This window comes from Clinocottus analis, unplaced genomic scaffold (genome assembly GCF_023055335.1).
Source record: "Clinocottus analis isolate CAN_PGR_092001 unplaced genomic scaffold, fCliAna1.0.p SCAF_8, whole genome shotgun sequence".
NCBI lineage: Eukaryota > Metazoa > Chordata > Actinopteri > Perciformes > Cottidae > Clinocottus > Clinocottus analis.
In genome coordinates this window covers 11,444,553-11,459,735 of record NW_027176240.1, presented here as the reverse complement: position 1 = coordinate 11,459,735, position 15,183 = coordinate 11,444,553, and the positions used below count along the sequence as shown (strand labels likewise).

Sequence of the window (15,183 nt, the reverse complement as noted above, 5' to 3'; positions counted from 1 at the left end):
CCCATCCTGGAATACCAGAAAATGGAAAAAACAACATCATAACAAGGATATATTGTCCTGAGTTAATTTGTCTATGGAAGAAAAAACAATCTCCTAAAGTCACTAATTTTATGAGAATGGTGGGCAATATGAGTAGTTCAGTAGATTACAGAGTGATAACCATCATAGATACCCCGGGAATTGAAAAAGGGAAGGTCTCAATGAAGAAATCAGACAAACAGAGAGAAAAAGAAAAGAGATATACAACAACACCACACAGGGAAAGAGAAGAAAGAAACACTTTCAGCCCATAAACAGCTGGCAGAAATAATGATATTATGAAAAATGGAGAGTCTTGTGCCTGCCCTGAATAGCGTTAAATGGGCTTTTTGTCCTTCGCTGTCTGTCATCTGAACTTCAGACACATGCCTTTATATAGATTGTCTTGATAAGCAAAACAATCGGTCATTATATTTGAAAATATTCAGTGTTGGAAGTATTTAACTGACCCACGCTCAATGAGACAACATGGCCTTGAGAGAATATAATGAATGAGACTAGCTGCTGTGAATAAGATCCGTCTCTTATACTGTAGAAGAAAGAACGAAGACAAACAGACTGACTGCAACCAACACGATTACGGTCTGACTATTACAGTAGCGACTGTTTGAGATACTAAAACAGTGTGTCTTATGTGCACATGCATCAACAAGTATTGACAAACAGTATTAGGTCTCATGGGAAAAGTTCCTGTATGCAATAGTTCAGACTGGCCACTGTAACAAACAAGCCTGGTGAGGTCGGGGGCACTGACCTCTCGATGGATCCTAATGAACTCCTGGGGGTCACCTTTTGCCCACGGAGGCAGCTCCACATCTCCCAGAGCGGTACCATCCTCCATAGAGCCTAGAGAGATATGGAAGGAGTTTAAAGACACCCTGTGGGTTTAGCGCTGTGTTTTCTTTGTGGTTCATGTTTGTGCTTCACTAGCACACACACAAGTACACACATGGACATGCTTTAGCAATTGAGTAATGAAAAATGTGTTTTGGCTAGTCAATGAAAACAATGCAGGTTCACACAATTTTGTTTTTTCAAATATTTGATAAGAAAGGAAACACATTTCACACGTTTGTAAGGCTTCTATGCGTTTTGTTCATTAAAAAACAGAAATAAAACAGATTTGTGTTCATTTACAAGAAAAGAGGCTACCTCTAAAGCGGCTACTCTGAACCGCGACAGAGTGCCACAGAAATTGTTAAATTACATTCAAGGATTGGGTTATTTACAAAGCTAGTTATTCAAATTTCTAAATTTGCTCAAGAATTAATATAAATAAAAAACATAGTAATTTTAACAAAACCTACATTCAATGACAAGTTATAGTCGAATATCACCACAGCAATAAAAACACACCATCATCAGGCAGAGACAAACATGTTTTGCCACAGTTAGCTAGCTAATGTTCCCTCGGATGCGGCGACACAAAATTGATCGTTTTTAGAAGAAAAACAACACGTTGGACTGAAAACTACAGACAGGACAGACAAACTAACACATTGTTGGTTTGGGTATTTAGATTATGATTTGTTAACAAATGCAATAAAAAAATAAACATCCGTTGGGCACATAAGTAACAACAGTGTTTGTTCAGGGAAATTACCTCTCACTTTAGTCATTCATTTAGATACACAGGGGATGATTTTGTGACTGACCCAGCTGGATGTGGTTGGAGTTCAGCAGGAAGTCAGACAGGTAGAAGAATTCTGGGATGAGCTCTCTGACGTCGCCCGTGTTGTCTCTGGAGGCCGACTCCCACTCCTTCTTTACGTTGTAAAACATCCGCTCTGGGATGTCAAACCCTCCCTGCGGGAAGACAAGGCACCGCACTGTCAGACCGCCGGCACACTGCTGAACCAAACTTTGCAACAGGCATATTAATAAAGTAGTTCTGCTTGATTCAGTGCAGTGAGCTATATTTTATATTCTTAATTGTATTATGTAAGCAAGAAATATCTGCTACTATTTGAAGGAAGCTTTTCATCTTTCTGTGAAATTCCATAATCTATGATAGAAATCTCATGAGGGAGAATGTAATTTAAAGTAAAACAATTACCTCAATGAATGAAAATATATATATATACACACTGGTAAATTCAGTTAGAGATGTAAATCCAGTTATGGATATTACTGCACACCCGTTATGTGCTTCAGAAGACAAAAAGCCACTGTAATTCACCAGACTAACATCTTTATTGCTTTATTTTCACTATCAAATATGCAAGCCTTTTCATTATAATCAATTGGATGCTATATTGTAATTTGGTAACACTTGGATCCATTTGCATTGGCTTCTTTTCAATGCTTTCTGTAATTATTTGCATATATATTGAAATCTCTATAATCTGTTTTAAGACCAAAACAGCATTGAAACAGGATCTGTAGTGCTGGAAATAGCTCTTGGTAGAGGCAGATTATCAGGAGGTTTATGTTTGAAAGTACAAATAAGTGAAGAATGTTACTGAATGAAACTCTTGTGTTGTAGCTGTCAGAGGATAAAATGTTTCTTTGATTCATTAACAAAACCTCTTCAAGTTCTAAAGGTTATAGATTGATAAACACTTTATCCCATCTGTCATCATTGAGTAAACTTACTGCAAGCTTTTCTAAGCCTTTATGATTACACGTTTGATGTCCTGATAACATGTTTGCTGTGGTATAGTCTCACAAGTTGTACTGCCTAATTGTTTAGTATTCTACTTTTCTATACTATACTGTATTTCAGATTCCTCTTTCTATTTCATGCTGTTCTAAATTTAAAAAGTTGAGCTGTTTATCTCGTGGCTGATTCATTTGAAGGGCATACAAGTGACCAAGAGTGAGTGTCTCAGGCCCAACCTGCAGTGTCTGGAACGTGTGTGAAAACGGCTCCATCCTGACGAGGAAGGACGATACAATGATGGCCGAGGAGTAGTGGGTACAGTAGTGGCATTGTGCCGACAAATCTCCTGTTGCGTAAAAGTCGATGGATTAAAAAGTTCAGTGAACAGCAAAAGGCAAGAAGAATGAAAAGTAAAGAGCTGAATCCATACCTTCACCCTCAGTGTTCTCAACTTCTTCATATCTTTGGATGAACACCTGTCTCCTCTTCTCTGTCTGAGCTCCCATTGGTTTAGACAGGTCACGGAAAGTTGAAGGATTTGACAGATCGAGCACCTTTAAGGGTTAAAATAAATCAAACGCTTGCTTTACACCGCCCCTCTAATATGAATGTTCAAGACGAAGATGCCAATGTGTGCGACCTCACCTCTGACTGATAGTCAGCTAGGACCCAGGGGAAGATCGGGTACTGCATCAGGTCATTATATGTCCTCCCAGCGATGGTGTTCAGATGCATCAAGTACTCAAAGTTACTTATTTCCCCTCTCTGGAGGACAGACAAAAGAAATATGAAGTAACACTGGAATATAGTTATACACTGTGATGGAGAAAGTACTACTAATTACACACAGTATAAATACTTTGTACATTAACTGAAGTTATGTTTTCAATGCAATAAGTTTACTTGTAACATTGTGAAGTACATTATCCTTATTATTCCTATTTTGTACTATTACTATTCTTCCTTCTTTCATTATAGATTTATCTGCTGGTTATTTTCTCCACTAGTAGATGGATTTTAAAGAAATTACTGTCACAATTACCCACAGGTCAAACAATGTTTGTTTTGTTATTATAATGACAATTATAATCATAATTTAAATAAATAAAAAGGGTAATCAGAAAATAATCATCACATTTCTAAACCTGGAATCATGATGTGTATTAAAAACAATTTCCATAGAAATAATCAGCTAATTGATTAATTATTTTAGCTGTATTTGAACTGTCAAGTAATTTAATTTATAACAAACCATAGTATTTTTTAAGCTCTTAGCATGCATAAAAAATATTTTTTAAAGTAAAGTTGTCAAACATGTAGTAAAGTGAAAAGTAGAATATTTCCCTTTGAAATTTAGAGGAGTAGAAGTAGAAAGTGGGAAAAAAGAAATTACTCAAGTAAAGTACAAGTACATAAACATTGTATTTAATTACAGTAATTTATTTAGTTGCATCACACCATTGGGAATAAATGGCTTAGTTATCTGTTCAACATTGTGACAATCTCTTCTGATGTTAATGGAGTTAGTTTATCGTTAAACACAAAAAACAAATGGCTAAATGTCTGTTTATTGCATTACCTGCCATTTACCAAGGGCTGCCTTTTCAACCGCAGGAGTCTTCCTAAAGCACAATAAAAATAAAAAAATACCATAAATTAGCATCAGAGGTTAATGGCTGCCCACCACACAAAGTTGTGTACTTGCTCTGTTGCCTAACAACCCATGTTGAAAAGTGAAACTGAAGAGTGGAGGTGAGCGATGGAAACTGTGCACAGCTGTGGGAGCAGTTATGGGATGGACACTTTGAAGCATAGACAATGAGTAGAAATGTGGAGGACGTAGCACATGTTGCCATCAGGGAGTTCTCAACTGACGAGCAGAGATTAATGATTACTGGTCGAGCAACACGGAACACGTCAAGAAGAAGAATTTTACTTCCTGTTTACAAAAGCGTAGAGAAGTCAAACTGTAGTTTCTTCTCCAGCTGTTTTGTCATTTAGTCGGTTTTAGGTGTTTGTTTAAAGAATGTTGTAAGGTGACCCGTTAATAGCTGTTCACTCGATTGGAGGCACAGGCTCAAAAGTTTCTTTCACAAAAGAGCAGAGAACAAAAACTGCTCTTCTTTCTAAATAATTTACCCCAACGAATTTGGCTAAACAAAACATCGATACTGAAGCAGATACAGGACAACGTTCACTCATGAAACACCCGTTTACATTTGTTTAATCTAAATTAGTAAAGCATTCAACTGCTCCTTGAATCTCTTTCCCCTCTGTGGCCAGTAACACAGTAATAAAGTCCTGGCGCCAAGCACTCCAGTTGCTAAGTAACAATGTTAAACAAGAAGAACCTCGACTTCCCCATTTGGTGGAGGGAGACTGAAATGGTGACATACACAACACCGTATTCCTGATCTTTCCTCTCGATTTTGCCGCCACATAAAGAAGGATTACCAGGTATGATTAGTGCAACTTCTACATGCTTGTCAAAATTGGAAGGTGTTTTATGTTTTGTCGCCGTCTCCATTGTGACTTTTTGGGGGTTTTCAAGTCTGAGAGGCTTCAAACTGAGTGGAGAGTTCACCGGACCTAAAGCCGAAGACACTCCTGTCATTAAATAACTCAACTCAGACCAAAGAAGACAAAATATGGTGAGTATATACTTATATATGTACATCTTCATTTATGTTTAAAATGTAGATACAAGTTTTAAACTACAAAACATTAAGATACAAACTGAAAAATTAATAGGGATGCAGGTAGCAAATGGGTTGAGACAGCGAGGGGCTACTTGAAGTGTATCCAATAACTCCTCCTTTCGTCCAATAACTCCTGACCAAATTATTTTGTAAAACTACACTAAATCAATCATTGCATTTGGCCCAGTATGTGTTATCTAATTGCAGGCAATAATTTCATGCAATAGTTTTCTATAGGAGGTTATAATGGGAACAAGCACCAGTGGATAACCTCTCTCATACTGAGGATGATGAATGAGGCGAGAGAGGGCCTTGGGGTGTAACATAGACACAAACAGACACACACCGTGCTCTTTGAGACAGGGAGGGAAGGAGAGCGAAGCCCTCATCGCCCTCCCAACACTCCCCAACTATCATTTATCAAAGTCCTGATTTGACTCTTTGTGCATGCGCACATGTACTATCGTAGAATACATACATGTCTGTCAGTACACTGTGTGTGTGAGAGAGAGACATCCACATGACACACACACACACACACACACACACACACACACACACACACACACACACACACACACACACACACACACACACACACACACACACACGAAAAGAGCTCAATCAGTTGAATGGTGAGGGAGCACCGGCACTCATTTGTTTTTGCTGTATTACCCAGTGTCGCCTCTCTTCTATTGTTCCCCTGCATTAGCCTTAATTAGGGAGCTGTGCTCTTAAATACACCCATGGGCAACACTGGGTGAGCGCGCACTAGTGCAGACATAACACTGCACGCACACAAACACAGCTCAAGCTCTCATACCTCAGAGAGCATGCTTTCCCTACAGCCTCAGGCCATACATAAGCCCTTGTATCTGAATAAATTACATCAGCCTTACACACACACACACACACACACACAAAACACACATATTTGCTATAGTACTATGTGGTGGTGTAGATAATATTAATTATTGGAAAGTCGCCTCTTGGGGGCAAAAGTGATTCTGAGCTGAAATTTTAAACTGTCCAGTTCAGTAATTCTCTGTGTGTTGCAGTACCATGCCCAAACGGAACGCAGCCAAAGGGACAACGCTGACCCTTAAGGTTGCCAAAAAGTCAATAAGGACGACCCTTGACGGACGTCGCAGACTCACCCTTAGCAACATGGGTATAACCATCTTCCCAAAGTGTCTCCTGAAACTGACCAACGTGGACGAGTTGGACCTCAGCCGCAACCTGATAAAGAAACTCCCAGACAACATCGGGAGCTTCTGGTCATTGAGCTGGTTGGATCTACACAGCAACAGGCTGGAATCTTTGCCCGAGTCCATCGGCAACCTGGTGGGACTGACTCACCTCAACCTCTCAAACAACTGCCTAATCTCTGCAGGTTTACCGTCCACGTTAGGTTCTCTCACCAGCCTGAAGAGCCTCAATCTGGGAATGAACCAGCTCGACAGCCTGCCTCCCACTATAGGGGCTCTAGATGGTCTTCAAGAGTTAGGTCTTTTTGATAACCTCTTCATTAATCTACCAGAGTTTTTAAAAGTCCTACGCAACCTCACAAAGGTGAACGTGAAACGGAATCCTCTATCGTATGTTCAACTGGACGATGAGGGGAATCAGATGGAACTATCACCAGCAGAGGAAGATATGTATCTGGTCCACGAGAGCAGCCTGTGTCGGACATGCCTCAAGAGATGCCAAGAGCAGAGGGAGGGGCTTCCAAGAGGAGAAGGAGGAGGAGAAGGAGGAGGAGGAGAAGGTGACGTGTTTGAGGAAAAGAGGATAAGGATTTATCACGGATTGGTGGTGCCAAATTCAGTGGCTAAAGTCAGTCAAGATGTGTGGAGAATAAGAAAGGTGGAACACAAGCCAATCAAATGACCGAACTATGGTACAAATGTAATGTACGTCACTTTTAGGCAGCTCGAAAATTACTATACGTCACAACTATTGATGTATTTCCCGTTTTAATTGATGAAATAAAAAGAGTGACTACATGCAACCGTCTTGAAATATTGCTATTGGATGACTGACTAACTGTGGACACTTACCTGGCGTTAGCAATCACCTCAGCAGCTCCTCTGCCTTTTAATGCTGGCACTAACATGCACAACCTGACGGGAGAACAAGAGTTGCAAGAATAAAGATCAACCATCTTATTGCTGAAAATAAAAAATGAAAATGTTGAACCTCCAGTTTATATAATGTGGCACCTTTTATATGCAGAGACATGGTCTTTATTCAAGAATACAAGGAAGGCTGAAAGTCCGTTTTTCATGAAGACTTCAATCGCGTTGTCCTGAAAGTAACAGAGAGGCACAGTGGCTCTTTTAAAACTTACACTCAATGACATTTGTGTCTTGAACATATTTCTAAACCTAGACTTAACATGCATCTTGACCGGTTCTCTAATCCCCACTTAGAAACTTAACTTCAACTTGTGAAAAACAACTGAAGGAGCAAGTTAAATGCAAAACAAATCAGATTTCTATGGGTGAACAGAGACACACTTTGATATTTAACAGTATTGTGAATGTATTGCAACTAAATCCTGTGTCTGAATATAATATACATGTTATTACAAGGCATCTGACCTCTAAAAGGAAACGTATGAAGCGAGCGTCCTTGATATCCTCATAGAGCCAGCGTCTGCAGCGGGCTGGTGGCAGCTCTTTACTAAGCATGGTGGAAATAAAGGAATCCCTCACACTGGCAGAGACAGAAAGGGACACATAGATGACTGATCGGAACAACTTAAAAGGCCAATGTGTGCTCAATCTATGTGCTGCTGCACACAAGTGTACGGCACACACAGCTGTACCTGCTTGGGTGATGTTTCCTGCAACAAACGTCTCCAGCAGGACTGAGAGTGAATCCCTCACACAAGAGCAGGCTCTCTTTCCCAAATAGCAGCACCCCCTCTGTCACTCTGAGGCCACTCACTGTCACTACACACATCTTAGCCTTTACCTACACAGAGAGAGGAGAGAGAGGCAGGGAGATGCATTAAGCCCTGAGTGAGCGGCACAATACACATCAGCACACGTCTCTCCCGGGACATGACATGGCAGCAACGCAGGCACTTCAGGCTTTACTTGATTGATCATTTTAATCACATATTCTAATCATTATTAAAAAGACACAGTTGAACACTTCATTATCAGAGCTGATTGATGGGGAGCGGTGTGGCTGTTCGTTTCATCCAGCCTCAAAGTGGACCCACATGCTGCTTTCAGCGCCGGTTGTGGCTAATGCTAACTGCATTGTGATAATGTGTGGCTAATTCTATTGTCTCCCCTCATTTCACAGTGAGTGTGTGCACCTGGCTGTCTCCCTATGTTGGCCCCGCTGCAGGCCCTCTGGGACAGTGCCCCGAAAAACCATATGGGGCCCCGACACACCCGCAGGGCCCACACAATTTATACTAATCAAATCAGATGCCCTACCCCCAGAAAACAGCGTCACACACTTGGTAGAGGAGGCACTGCATGGCCATTATTAGGAGAATTAAACCCTGCCACACACACAATAGGAAACCTGCTAAGTGATCAGTAGCTCTTGTATGAATACACACATGGAGACATGCGATGATGAATAATATCCCTTGTCGTGATGTGAAAGCGCTTCATAAGATTCAAGGTGAGCGGGGCTCAGCCTCACGGCACAGGAGTCTTACATTGAGCTATATCATGACCAGATTGTATGGCAGTATTCCATCAGTGAATAAAACTTGCATCAGGACCACTGTTCCTCACATTGACTAGATTTCAGAAAAAAAACAAGTTACATTTATTGTTGTCAAATATTAAATACATAACAATAAACTTGTTTCCTTATCTCCTTAGTGTGCACTGGACAGATATGCGTTATCAGTCTGTGGGTGATTTAGCTGATGATGGGAAGAAGGAGAGAAAAGCAGGACTTTTATTGACTGAGAGCCTAATGTCAGGCCATTGATTTCTCCCCACACACATTACTGTCATAATCACACTATTGGCGCTGGCAAGCTAATTATGACTGGGTCTCCCTTTGTGTGTTACTGTGTTACTGTGTGTGTGTGTGTGTGTGTGTGTGTGTGTGTGTGTGCATTTTTCAGAGCTAATGACTGTGTTGATTTGACAGGAAGCTCAGCAGGACTCACACTGAACCACTGCAAGACAACAGGACACACTTTCACACATCACACACTTACTAAGCGAATGTAAGACAGCTTGCATCACCTCCTACTGTTTTTATTAATACTTCTGTCAGAAACATTAAAAGCCGCCGCTGGTTGCCGGAGTGATGAGAGTCCCTGTCAACATGCGCCTTGGTTTCTAACTCACTGGAAGAATGAGAGGAGCCGAGCTGGGTCTCGACATTAAAACATTACACTAATGAGGAAAGATGAAATTCTGATAGCAGCGCTGGGCTATTGGAATCCCTTAGTCTACATCAGATAATTATGATTGTGAATATCAGCGAGGCGGGAAGGAGGCATGTTGTTTTTAACCCAGCACCCACCAGTACCTCCTCTCCAGGGTGCAGCTCCTGTAGAATAATGCGTACGTCGTGGCAGTCTTGTGTGTGGGAGCAGGGTTCGAGGGTCAAGGGGTCGGGTGGACTTTCAGTGGCAGCAGGTGTTTCATTCAGGACAGGGAAGAAGGTCAAACGATCAAAATGCTGCCGTCCCTCCTCTTCATCCTCTTTAGCCTCTGCTCCAACTTCACACAGGATCTTGGGCTCTGTTAAAACGGAAACACATGTCCCTGCTGAGCAAATTCTGGTAAAAGCAAGCTTTAAAAAAAAAATCAAAAACGAAAGACTTTTCTTTACCTATGTCACTTTCCGGCCTATTTTTGTTCTCCTCTGACATGCCGGTCCTTAAACCCAGACACAGCGTTCCCAGGACCTGTTGGAACAACGTACTGCATTGTTATAGGTTGACCAATAAATAGGACCCCGCTTCACAGATCCCGCTCAAAGGCTATACCCGTTTGGAGCGTCTCAGAGCCTTTCTGCGAATGCGAGATCGAGTTCGGTTGGGTCCTTCGGCAGCATCTTGCACCCAGTCTCGGCTCAGCAGCACCCCTGGGCCCGGGCCGAAAACAGCTCTCTCCCTCAACAGCTCGGCCTCCACGCGCAGCCACTCGGAGCTCACTCGCTCCCACTCACTGGCTCTCAACTGGTATGCAGAAACAGGCCCGGATAGAGGGAATGCATGAGCCGGAGATAAAACATGATTACAGATCCAATTTGGGCTTTTTAAAATGACATTTATTCCAGTATATTTATGGTCACATTTCTGTCAAACCTGCAAGTGGTTTGTCCTCATGTTCTCAAACATGCTGTGGCCTCTTTGTCGATGTGACTCCATGTAGGACAGAAACTCCTACAAAGAAAGGAGAGTAACCCGATGGGTGCAAATGAAAAGAGCGGGCGGCGCAATCGCTCTTCCTCTAGCTCATATTGTAAACACACAACACACATCATGTTCACAGAGATTGTATATTCATAATGGTATTGTTGTTTCCTCATGCAATTACAATGCATTCATACAATTACATCTGTTCTAAATTGCATTCACTGGGCAAAATAAGCTAGTGGCTACAGTCTTACAATAACCCTGCCTGGAAATGTAATCATTTGTTGGTGTGATCTAATTAACATAAACATTAATATCACTGAGCCACGCCACAGTCAAGGGCAAGTCTAGTGTGTGTGTGTGTGTGTGTGTGTGTGTCTGTGTGTGTGTTGATTAAAACATAAAAGAAAAGAAAAAATAGAAAAACCCAAAACAGAGCCGTGTTGACACTGCAGGATGCTCATGTTCAGCAGACACACTGGGATCATATTCTGACTGTTAACTGCTTCATTAAGCCCATCATCACAGCAGTGCTCGCTGTGAGACTAGTGAAACAACATGTGTCCATCTTCACAGCTGACCCAGGAAAGCCATTTCATTGACTGAATGAACATGCAGTAACTCTTTATATCTAGTCTTATTTACAGATGCTGATTCTGAGTTTCGCGGAATAACCCCATTAATGCAGCAATTGACTTCAAGTACAATCAAAACAAACAGCTACTTCTGTAATACTAGAGATGAAAAAGAAATTCAGAAATTCCTTATTTCTGAAAAAAACAAATGAGTAAAAGTTGACAACAAACTTTGACAAGCCCTCTGGAAATGAAAACTGGTTCTCTAAATGACTGACTGCCTATCCAAATGAGAAGTTGTGCAGGGAAAAGAAATAAAGGAGTAATTTGAGGGAAGATTATAGAAATATTTCAGACAAAAAAAATGAGTGTAATAATGAAGTTTGCGAACTAGAGCTGTTTTGCGGCAGATAAACAGCGAGTCGGCGTCATCTCCTAATTTCATTCCTTCATTTGGACAAACATAAGTAATATATAGCATTAATTACCCTATTTAGCAGATAGGAACCTCATTGGCTTTTTAAATGCTGCATTAAATACATAACTCATCTCTTGCCTCTGCAATTAACATCAGAACATCACACTCATTTCCATTTTAATGACTTCCCAACAATACGCCACCTTTGATGATAAGGCAACATAATGTCAACTTCATTCTGGGCTGGCAGTGAATGTGTAATGAACTTAACGTGATCATTAGTGCTGTTAATTATCTTTCTAATATGAGGACACAGATATGATTATGGAAACTGCATTCGCTGATGAAATAAATCTCTAGAAGAATTGCACTGAAGCTTGATTTAGGACACAGTCTGTCTATCAGTCTCTGTATTCTCATTCATTACCTACAGTAGGCTTTAAAAGTCTTTTTTTGTTTAATAAAAGTAGAGCCTCTGAAGATCTGAAACTATGCTTGTTCAAAATACATCACTACTGATCCAGAGACTGAGAAAAGTCTCCTCATAAGCTCATGACTTGTCAACTAAAGGTCATAAGTTGATGATCCAGAAATTAATTAATGACTCACTTGTTTCTTCATGAAGATGAATGGAAAATGAACAGACTGGCTGACCACTACTGATGACTTGAATATAATTTTTTGAACACTCATTGCATGCTGCAGCCTACTCAGAGCAAAGTGGTGCAACACACAGAAGAGAGGCAGAAGGAAAACGTCCCTCCCTCTTCTTCCTCTGCCTCTCAGATGGAAAAAACAATTCATCACCCTCTCTGATAACCTGTCAAAGAGTGATATGATAAAGAATAACATCAAATGAATAATGTTTTCATCAGATTGGTACCACTATAATTGCCAACCCGATTTCTGTCGGCGAGAGGAGCACACAAACAAGAACACACACACTCTTTGTGGGGGTGAGACAGACACACAGACGCGGTAATTTCATGCCTGTGTGCCTGAGTAATATGTCCCTGCTCCCTGCTCCAGATGGCTCAACGTCTTAAGCGTTGTGGGGGAACTAATGATGTGGGCCACGTGTTTTGGGGGGAAAAACAACAATAAACACGTCTTTAACCTTCAGCAGCAAACAGAGTGTTGTACTGAGTGTTCCTGTGGATAGGCCTAACAGATATCAATTACTATGCCCACTCAGGGGCAATCAGCTGTGATAATCCAAATCCATTTAAAGAAATAATCAAACACCCCCACAGGGCTGGACGGCCCACAACACAAACACAACAGTGACTTTGAGTGTTTGGGCACCGTGCTCTGGGATGCTGGGGCACCTGGGAAAAGGTAATGACCCCACGCTATGCAAACAGTCAGAATAATACAAATCTGTCAATACTGCCCTGTGCCAAAGATTCAAACATTTAGGGAAAGTGAGTGTGTATTTACCTTTACGGTTGCCGACTCTTTACCTAGTCTGCCCAAAGCTGAGCGAACAGCGCTGCTGATCATATCAAACTTCTTCTGAGGACTGCCGGCCACATTCTTCTTTTGAGACTCTGAGAAGGGAAAAAAAAGACACATATGAATATTGTTTTAGATTTTTTTTTCTCAATAAATATATAGCTCAAATTCAGGAATCTGCTCTTTAGTTATCAGTATAGTTGACCTGTGTGTAGCAGCCAGGATTTGTGTGCCATCTCCTCCCACAGAGGGCTGATGTCAGCCATGCTGACGGGCCCCGTCTCAGCCGTGTGGCTCGCTGAGATCTCCATCTTCAAGGTTTCTTCAAGCATGTGCTGCCTCTCCACCATGACCTTTAACCAGCAGGCCTCCGCTAAGGACACTAGTTCTCTGTCATCTGGAACACACACACACACACACAATACTTCTGAACTCTCATAAATCTCCATAAAAAATCTTGAAAGACGTCAGGTTTCAGTGATGACTGTGAATAGACATAGCGGCCGACATACCTGTGGTGAATTCTGCTCTGTTGCTGTGGCGTGCAGAATGTCTGCTTCCTGTCGCAAACAATTGGGACGAAGCTTTCCTGTTGAGCGCTTTTTGTGCCATAAATCCAAAACCTTCAGGGTAGCTAAAAAAGAAAAGAAAAAGTGGAATTATTTGAATTACCAGTAAACCCGGGTTTCAACCACATGTTTGTGTGTATCTTTTTGGTTTTGCGATTACCTCCCCGATCGTATTAGTAACAGACAATGAAGAAGGCATGTAATGAAGTTCACGTTTGCATTGTAGGTCGCCATGAGAACATCCCAGCGTTCCATCAAGGTCCTCAAAGCCCCGATGATGCTGTCCTTCTCTTCTTGGGAACATCGTGGTTGGGACAGGAGATGAAGAAGGACTTTATTGGTGCTCGAGTAGAGTGCAGACACAGTCTTCTCTTTCCGAGTTTGGCCTTTCTCCAAAGCCTGAAAGCAAACCACAGTGTATCTGTAATCAGTATAATAATATAATGTAAAACTGGAGTGTTAATTATTAGTAGGAAGTAGTAATAAGTATTAGTGACCTGTGGGCAGATTTACACAATCAAGCGTTCCCAATGGTGATAAAATAACTGTCTCCACTTTGACAATGAACAGATTACTTTTACCTTTACAGATTGAAACCAAAACATTTTTTGATTGATTATGAACTATCAGACAAAGAAGCAAAAAATATCCAAATGATGTCATGTTCAAGGGAAACCCACTTATTTCCAACAGGATGATAGAGCACACACACACACACACACACACACACACACACACACACACACAACAAAGCACGAGACATTAAACATAAAAGCTAAACAAAAACAATCATGTAATCCCAAAATATGTCACCACAATTTTGGAAAAATACAAAATAAAAGCAACCACAAAAAAGACATGGACATACAAAATCCTAATATTATTGCACATTTTACAAACAAAATACAAACATTCACTCCTCTCATATTTTAAATCATGACATGGCGCGTGATGTAAAAACAAATATATAAATATAATTTTCAGATGTATGGTGAAAACATGTTTTTCCACAGTAAGCATTTATATGTAGTTGTGTGTATACTGCTGTAGGTTCATGTCTCTCTAAGTTTGTCTCACCACAACAATCTGATCTGCGAGGAAGTTCATCAAACTCTCAGAGTTTCCCAAGAATACTCCGCTGTAAAGTTTCTCTTGCAGAGTCTTACTGAGGAACACCACATTCTCCATCAACGTGCCCATCTGGCCTTCAGGCGTCTGACTTTTGCTGTCTGAGAGATTAAATGGAAAGCAAAGGTTTCAGATGACAAACTTCTTCTTTTTCACATGATTCAGTTTATGCTGTGAGTAAAGCATGCATTGTTATTCTACCTTGTGAGATGAGATGAGTGTTGTTTTCCTCCTCGTGGCTAAGCATGTGGATGATGTCCATGGTCAACTTGAGCAGCTCAGTCTGGAAACTCTGTCTCTGCTCTAGCGATGCATCTTCAGGGGAAAACTGTTACATTTGTTCAG

At 41.0% G+C, this 15,183-nt stretch overlaps 2 protein-coding genes across 3 annotated transcripts in view; one reads left to right on the top strand and one right to left on the bottom strand.

Moving 5' to 3' along the window:
- The window catches only part of wdfy4 (WDFY family member 4), a 39,484-nt gene that overhangs the window by 5,356 nt on the left and 18,945 nt on the right, over window positions 1-15,183 (bottom strand). Inside the window, exons 37-56 of one of the 2 annotated variants that reach the window (XM_068567586.1) lie at window positions 15,040-15,166; window positions 14,788-14,939; window positions 13,871-14,109; window positions 13,654-13,775; window positions 13,347-13,538; window positions 13,127-13,236; window positions 10,643-10,720; window positions 10,322-10,513; window positions 10,165-10,240; window positions 9,859-10,073; window positions 8,171-8,319; window positions 7,944-8,058; window positions 7,563-7,648; window positions 7,401-7,463; window positions 4,221-4,263; window positions 3,287-3,406; window positions 3,072-3,195; window positions 2,878-2,987; window positions 1,695-1,845; window positions 794-885 (exon numbers count right to left, since the gene is read on the bottom strand). In XM_068567586.1, the coding sequence (XP_068423687.1) occupies window positions 794-885; window positions 1,695-1,845; window positions 2,878-2,987; window positions 3,072-3,195; window positions 3,287-3,406; window positions 4,221-4,263; window positions 7,401-7,463; window positions 7,563-7,648; window positions 7,944-8,058; window positions 8,171-8,319; window positions 9,859-10,073; window positions 10,165-10,240; window positions 10,322-10,513; window positions 10,643-10,720; window positions 13,127-13,236; window positions 13,347-13,538; window positions 13,654-13,775; window positions 13,871-14,109; window positions 14,788-14,939; window positions 15,040-15,166 (2,556 nt within the window). Of the gene's footprint in view, window positions 1-793; window positions 886-1,694; window positions 1,846-2,877; window positions 2,988-3,071; window positions 3,196-3,286; window positions 3,407-4,220; window positions 4,264-7,400; window positions 7,464-7,562; window positions 7,649-7,943; window positions 8,059-8,170; window positions 8,320-9,852; window positions 10,074-10,164; window positions 10,241-10,321; window positions 10,514-10,642; window positions 10,721-13,126; window positions 13,237-13,346; window positions 13,539-13,653; window positions 13,776-13,870; window positions 14,110-14,787; window positions 14,940-15,039; window positions 15,167-15,183 lie in introns of both variants that reach the window. The other variant, XM_068567585.1, reaches the window with a different exon arrangement.
- lrrc18a (leucine rich repeat containing 18a) lies at window positions 4,970-7,351 on the top strand. Its single transcript, XM_068567587.1, has 3 exons — window positions 4,970-5,098; window positions 5,193-5,292; window positions 6,399-7,351. Exon 3 carries the CDS (start codon window positions 6,403-6,405, stop codon window positions 7,228-7,230), a length of 828 nt encoding a protein of 275 aa, XP_068423688.1. The 5' UTR covers window positions 4,970-5,098; window positions 5,193-5,292; window positions 6,399-6,402; the 3' UTR covers window positions 7,231-7,351.